General features: G+C 39.5%; 1 protein-coding gene across 2 annotated transcripts in view; it reads right to left on the minus strand.

Annotated features, from left to right (window-relative positions):
- Positions 1-6,479, minus strand: part of sdccag8 (SHH signaling and ciliogenesis regulator sdccag8) — a 48,065-nt gene extending 41,586 nt beyond the window's left edge. The window contains exons 1-12 of one of the 2 annotated variants that reach the window (XM_044215456.1): positions 6,230-6,475; positions 4,371-4,514; positions 4,108-4,193; positions 3,833-3,946; positions 3,620-3,745; positions 3,291-3,386; positions 2,789-2,853; positions 2,469-2,669; positions 1,959-2,097; positions 1,624-1,776; positions 1,237-1,371; positions 120-236 (exon numbers count right to left, since the gene is read on the minus strand). In XM_044215456.1, the coding sequence (XP_044071391.1) occupies positions 120-236; positions 1,237-1,371; positions 1,624-1,776; positions 1,959-2,097; positions 2,469-2,669; positions 2,789-2,853; positions 3,291-3,386; positions 3,620-3,745; positions 3,833-3,946; positions 4,108-4,193; positions 4,371-4,514; positions 6,230-6,296 (1,443 nt within the window). In that variant the 5' untranslated portion in view covers positions 6,297-6,475. Of the gene's footprint in view, positions 1-119; positions 237-1,236; positions 1,372-1,623; positions 1,777-1,958; positions 2,098-2,468; positions 2,670-2,788; positions 2,854-3,290; positions 3,387-3,619; positions 3,746-3,832; positions 3,947-4,107; positions 4,194-4,370; positions 4,515-6,229 lie in introns of both variants that reach the window. The other variant, XM_044215457.1, reaches the window with a different exon arrangement.
- Between the last annotated feature and the right edge of the window lie 702 nt (positions 6,480-7,181).

A 7,181-nucleotide genomic window follows, 5' to 3' on the forward strand; every position in this document is an offset into this window, starting at 1 on the left:
GGTGACTGCTTACTAAATTGTCAACTAAACTAAGTGATCATTGGCTGACTTAAAGGCTACTGAACTAATCTAATTAATCTAATAAACTAAACTAATCAATGGGTTGAATGCAGACGTACCTGTGCAGCCTTTTCCATCTGTCTACTGGTCTTGGTGTTGAGCTCTCGGAGCTCTCTCTCTGCCTCCTCTTTCTTTAGTTGGGCCTGGCTGAGCTGATATCGCAGATCCACACACACCTAGAGATGACAAGGACTGATTAAAGACAGCCAGTCCTTTTATTAACAAATAATACTTCCTTTCCGATCCTTCATCATTTACCAATTTTACCCTATCCTTATCCTGGTCCTTCATTTGAACAATCAGACCCTGCCATGTAATGAGACTGTCATTTTCAAGGCTAAAGCTCACTGATCTAAATACAGTATGTTAGAATACTGATCTTGTATTTGATTAAAAGTTTCTCCCCTCCTATCATTTTTATCATCATCATAATTTATTACTAATAATATATATTAATATTACGATCCAAAACACTTGCAGTTATGGAAAAACGTGACACTGAAATTTCCTCATTTGCCCCCATCCAGCACAGACAGAGCTCAGGGTCAACTATAAAACAGAAGCTAGTGTTGGTATGGATTCGGTGCCTTCAAGACACTTCAGCAGGGTGAATATTTGCTGACATGCAGCACTTGAACCAGAGTCTTCCAGTTTAACCAAAATCTTCCAGCCTACCAGGCAATTTTGTCACTGCTTTGCTACCATTTGCATGTATATATACTCATAATTTTATAATACAACATGATTAAAACCTGAACTTAACTGGTTATTTAGCTTACCTTAAACTTATTTATGCACTCATGTTGAATTTACTGTTCCAACAGCTGAAAATAAATACTGAAATAGATAAAACTTTGCTGCCATCCAGTGGATTTACAAAAGCATTACAAGCAGACAGTGCAGACTGCATCTGAGTATCAGGAGTGTTCTTTACCTCTGTCCCCTAAAGCTAGAGCCATGTTTTTTTAGATGCTGATCTAGCAGCATTTCATTCTTTGCAATTTGCAATACTGTAGCCATATTCTCTCTGCTTAAGCTAAAACAACCTTACCAGTTGTCCTGAATCAAGCTGATTCAAACTGTTCAGTGCAAACTATGAGCAACATAAGCACCAATGATCAGTAACAATAAATACATGTTGACTTAAGATTTTCATGCACAATGCACACAGTATACCTTGGTATTGTCTTGTTCCTGACAGGTAAGTCTGCAAAGAGCATCTTCTAGCTGATTGGTCAGTGAGCTCTTGTCTCTGTGCGCTCTGTCTAGCTGCCCTTCCAACTCAGCAACACGCTGGGAGAGGCTGGACACCTGATACACACACACAAGTTTTCCATGAGCATTTCAATGAAAAATAAGAATGTCAGTGTTCGCTCTTTACAGCAACTTAGAGGTTAAATAAGATCTGCTACTACACATGGACCACATACAGTTTTGTTATTTGTATTATGCAATCCAATAGCAAACATTAAATTTCATACTTTTGCCAAACAATTGAAGTATTTCCCTCTGGTGGTTGTTAAACATCATACAAGTATGAGATGATAATTAAGTCATATTTACTGTATGTGCCAGCTGCTCTTTCTGTTTGCATGCCTCAGCTCGGCCCTCCTCTCTGGCCTCAGCCAGTCTCTCCTGCAGGGCCTGTGCTTCTCGTTCTAGCTGTTCCCTCTGTCGAGCCAGCTCCCGGGACAACTGCTCACACTGCACTTCCACCTGCACACATACAAACAGATACAGAAGGTTTGCCAGCGGTAACCAGCCACAGTAGAAGGAGGAAACACATTTTTATAGCACAGCTTAAGAGGCATCTTTTAGCTGAGTGAAAGAGCTTTTCAAATCAAAAATGTAGTTTGAGCCAACACAGTTAGAAAGGTGTGTGTATATGTTTCTCTGACCCTAGCTTTGTAGAGATTTGCTTCTTCCGCCATCTCCACAGCCTGTTTGACCTGGAGACAGGCTGACCACTCCCTCTGTTGCGCCTCCTGCTGACTAGCCCGTACAGCGCGCAGAGCCACCAGTAACTCATCTCGCTCCCTAAAAGATTGATGGGCAAGAAAATGCACGACCAGCGTAAAAAGATGAATGGGAAATTATTTTTGTATCTCTTTCTCCCTGTATACTGTATGTTGCTTCCTTTTTTTGCTATGCACATGCAATAACTAATAAAAACAGTTGATCATAAAAAAACATGAGCAATCAGAAAATCTCTTACAGACACATATTAAAGAGTTTCCCTACGGGGATCAATAAAGTATTTCTGATTCTGATTTCTGATTTCTGATTAAGACAAGGTATATCAATGCATAATCATATACTTAAATCTTAAACTACAGAGTATGAAGAGCTGTGGCTAACTTGTGATTGATTAGCAGAATGTATTTTTGTGTGTGTGTGTTACCACTGACTTTGTGAGCCTGTCAATAGCCTGGACATGCAGATTTGTGTGAGTCCCAGCCAATACAGCTTCATGTTGTGCACACTTCAGACACAATCCTGCCACACGGGGAGCTCCATCAGCCCTCAGTGCATCAGCAGCCTGTTTCTCCCTGTGTCTCAGACGAACCTTCACCTCCTCACACTCCTTCTGACTGACCGACAGATCCTTCCTGAAGATGGAAGCAAAAGATGAGATATGGAGAAACAGACAGAGAAAAGGGGCATGAGTATTGCTCTTGAAGCAACAAAAAAACACTACACTGGCTACACAGCTAGAGTGTACACTGACCTGAGGGAGATGACCTGAGCCTCCAAGCTTTCAATCTGGGCCTGGTAGATCACTTTCAATTGTTCCTGATGAACACAAACATATTCAGAACAGACTATGTATGTACTTTTGAATCACAATGAATCAGTGGATGGAATTAAACAGGATGGGATGGGATCATGATTTTGCCACAATTTTCCATATCAACTGTATGTTTGAGCACTAGACATATATTTTCCTTTTGGGGTTGATGGTTGTTTTTCATTTTAAGTTTCAGTGGGGACAAATTGTAAATGAATGCGCAAAACAGTTGGAAATAAAATTTGAAGTCATATATATTCTTTTAAAATTATTATTAGAATGAGTTGATATTTTCAGGTGTCCCCAGTGAATTAGCCCAACTTTTCTTGTCTGGAATACACAACACAAACATCTATGATACAGCAGAAATGTCATGCCTGCTGAGAATCATGTGGGTTGTGAGGAGAACTGAACAGTAACCGAACAAATCCATCATCCCTACCAGCTCATTTTTCCATGTGGTGTGTTCTGCTTTCTGCAGCACGCTGTGGCCTGTATTGGAGGCTATGTGGCTGTTGGCTGCCATACTCTCATTCACCTGAGGAACACATCAGGACAGATGATGAGCAACATGAATGTATGCAGAGTAATGTAAAGGACAGAGGCAACCTTAGTGTCTGTAACTTTTACAAAAGAATCACAATTATTTCAACCTTTTTTCTTTTTTTAACATATTATAAAGTATGTGCCCTCATATATATGGTAAGAATGAACATACATTTTACATTATATCACAAGCACAAAAACACGTGATTTTCATGCACACATTACCATGGAGTTTCGGATTGTGTAGTCTTTCAGAGATTCATCCACAGCTTTGGATTTGAGGTCTGAATGCAACTTCTCATTCTCCACCACCACCACTCTGATCCGCTGTTTCATCCCCTGCAGCTCTTCCTGAAGTCATGCACGCAGACAAGTGAATCGAAAAAGTATCCAAATCAATAGTAAAAAGGACTGAAAATATAAAACACACACACAAACCTTGCAGAATTTGACCTCAGCTTCCAGGTGTTGGATGTACTCTGGCTGGTTGTGAATCATTGGGACCAAATCTTGAAATGCAGGCAAACTGGACCTTCCCTCCTGCTGTACTCTCTAACAGAGGAAAGAAAACAAAATATTTATATCATGGAAAAGCCTGAACAATTTACCACATTTAACTATGGAGAATGTACCCTAGCCTCACAGATACAGTAATTCTGTAATAGAGGTCTAATGCATTTGAATGTTTAGCCACATAAAGCTGCATACTTTACCTTGGATGGAGACTGTTTCTTTAAAGGAGAGAGAGAAGAGGGAATTTCTCTGCACTGCTTCAGTAGAAGGCTCTTCAGCTGATTAACTACAATGCCAAAAGACACACACACACACACACACACACACACACACACACACACACACACACACACGAAGCATTTTATTATAACTTTGTGTCAAGAAGATTATGAGCAGGGAAATCTCCAGGTGGCGTAGTATAATGTCTTTGTCACAGTCGTCCCACAACTAATCACTGAGTCACCTGCTTCGCTCTGTGTTTTTTGGCTCCATGCAGACTTGTCCTCTTCTTCTTCATCACTGCCTCTGCGCACCTCCACCTCTTCTCCATCAGGGCTCAGCTGCTCCAGAGTACTGTCCAGCTGCTGTATGCTCTCGTTGGCTCGCTCTGAAACCAATATACGCATATAGACACCAGTCTCATACAGTATATTATTTATGTGCCCCATGACAGTTTAGTTGATGTCTGTGAACTTGCAGAACTCATTTTATAACTTATTAAAAGAGAGGACCACAGAAGTGGTGCAGGGGCAAAACACTTGCCCACAACCCAAATTTGTGAAACCAATGGGATGTACAATAAGAGACTTTTCCATACACAACTAACTTTTCAGATTAAGTTTCTATAATAGAATACATTGTTTTAAATTCAATTAGTGGTTCCAAATGTTTAAGGTTTGTGACCTGTTACAAAACAGAAGTTTCTAGTTGGGGCTCTTTGTCACATTTCAGTTCCACAAAAGAGATATTCCCGCTCTAAACTTCATTTTTAATTATTGCTGGAGGCCTGAAGAGGTAAAACATTCCAATATTTCACAAAAAAGGCAAAGATTAGAGAAAAGTCCAAAAACTGAAAACAAATGTGTATCAGAACTTTTTTCTTCTTTCCTATCATATTAATGATATTTATCTTCAGATTTATCCTGTGACTCTTTGGAGAGGCCCGACCCCTAGGTTGGGGACCACTGCTGGACTAACTTTAAACTAGCTTACTGTATATAAAGTAACTCTAAAATGCTGCTTATGCGTTGATGCTTCTGTATTAACAAGTACTTCTCAGGGCCCCAAGGCTCTGGAACAACCTGCCCGAACAAATTAGGTTGTCTGAATCAGTGTCTTCTTTTAAGTCATAAACATATCCTTATCTGAGCTGTCTGCTTATTTTACTGGTTTTTAATTAATTATTATCTCTTATTTTGTTTTTGTCCTTCATGTATTTTATCATTCACAGTGGTATTTTATTTTCATCTCTCTGTGAAGCACTTTGTACTTTTGATAAGTGCTCTATTAATAAAGTTTATTATTATTATTATTATTATTATTACTTGTAATGGAGTATCTTTACATTATAGTATTGGTACTTCTACCTAAGTAAAAGATCTGCGTACTTCTTCCATCACTGCTGAACACATTTCAACATTTCACATCTAAATGAAGTTCATTCTAGTATTGCTGAATGAACCAAAATCTAAACATCTTGGTGCAAGAACTCACAAAACCAATACAGGTAAACAAACAGTTCCTAATTTTCTTTCTAGAGCACAGTCCCAGTGACAACACAAGCAGGCCTTTTTCACAGCAGATATTTTGACATGGCACAGTAGGAAAATCACAGGTGTAGCTGTCACTGTCATGGCTTACTGGAACAGAGCCATCTTTATTGTTATGGGAACACTTTTCCTACCAAGAAAAGTCTAAATGTCTGGTGTGAAAAAAGCACATTCAATGTCAGTTCTCCAGTTTGGGCTTTAATATCAATTTACACCTTGGTGTACTGGCAATTGTTTTGAAAGTCTGTTAATAATGTGGAAGTAACTATAATGTTAGCTATCTGAAACTGGAGCATGTTTTCGGGGAAATGTCAGGATGCTTGTTGTCAGTGGGAATCAGTTTGCCCGAAGAGCAACAGATGGCAGTGACACGACTTTAATCGCCCTCTCCTCTTGGTACCGTAGTTTAGCTACATGACATAACTCTCTCAGACATTTTGTAAACAACACATTTTAAGACACTCAGCTTTAACACAGTTGATGTTATATTAACTAACCATTATAGCCTCTCTCTTTAACTTAGCTGTTAGCAAATTTAGCACGTTAAACTTACGTCTTAGCTCCTTTTGGTAAGCACCCAGCTGCTCCGCTTCCTCCTCATCTGAGTCTAACGGCTTCATTGATGTATAACCGACGTTATATCATGATATGTTACTAAATTAAAATGCTAGGCTATGCTCAACAACTACAACAACACCCACAATATCTCGCACGCACGTCGCAACGGTCATCGCGTCTCAGCGGTGTTGCGTTTGTTATACTTCACCTGCGTGTCCCGAGGGCGGTGTTCTCGTTTGTTACAATGTAATCTATGTGACCGCCCCGGCGCGGAATCCAGTCGGTGTGTACCATAAATACCAAAACGAGGCAACCATCTCCCAATGGCTCCCACTTCCGTAAACTCAGCCAGATGCTGGGACTTGTAGTCATTGTTTGTAGACACAATTAATAGTTTCACGCCTGCGACCTTGTGGTGACAACGGTGTATTGCAACTTATTACACTACATTTGAAGACAGTGAAGTGGAAGTGTTGTTCTTAATGATAAATGTTATTCTTAAAAAGAAACGCTCAGTGGTTGAATGTAGCTAAGTACGTTTACTCAAGTACTGTACCTAAGTAGCTGCAAATCTGAGGTACTTGTGGGCAGCTTTACTTGAGTATTTCAATTTAATGCAACTTTATACTTCTACTCCACTGCATCTCAGAGGCAAAAATTTACAGTTTTAGTTACTTTACAGATTACAATTTTTCATACCCTTCCTGTCTTCCAATTTTGGTGATTCTGAATGTGAAGTTTTCTGAAAAACTGAAGGATTAAGCATTTCCTTTATGGATTGAGAAAATTCTCGCACTGTCGCAAAGCTGAAAACGGCTGTTTTTCTGAGCTCATGAAAAGTGGACTTTTTAGAGATACGTGGTTCTCACAGAACAGCAATGCTACAAACATGTGATGATCTTATAGAATATGATGCATCCTGTAGAGTAAACTACCCAACAGTATAC

This window comes from Siniperca chuatsi, linkage group LG11 (assembly GCF_020085105.1).
Source record: "Siniperca chuatsi isolate FFG_IHB_CAS linkage group LG11, ASM2008510v1, whole genome shotgun sequence".
Lineage (NCBI taxonomy): Eukaryota > Metazoa > Chordata > Actinopteri > Centrarchiformes > Sinipercidae > Siniperca > Siniperca chuatsi.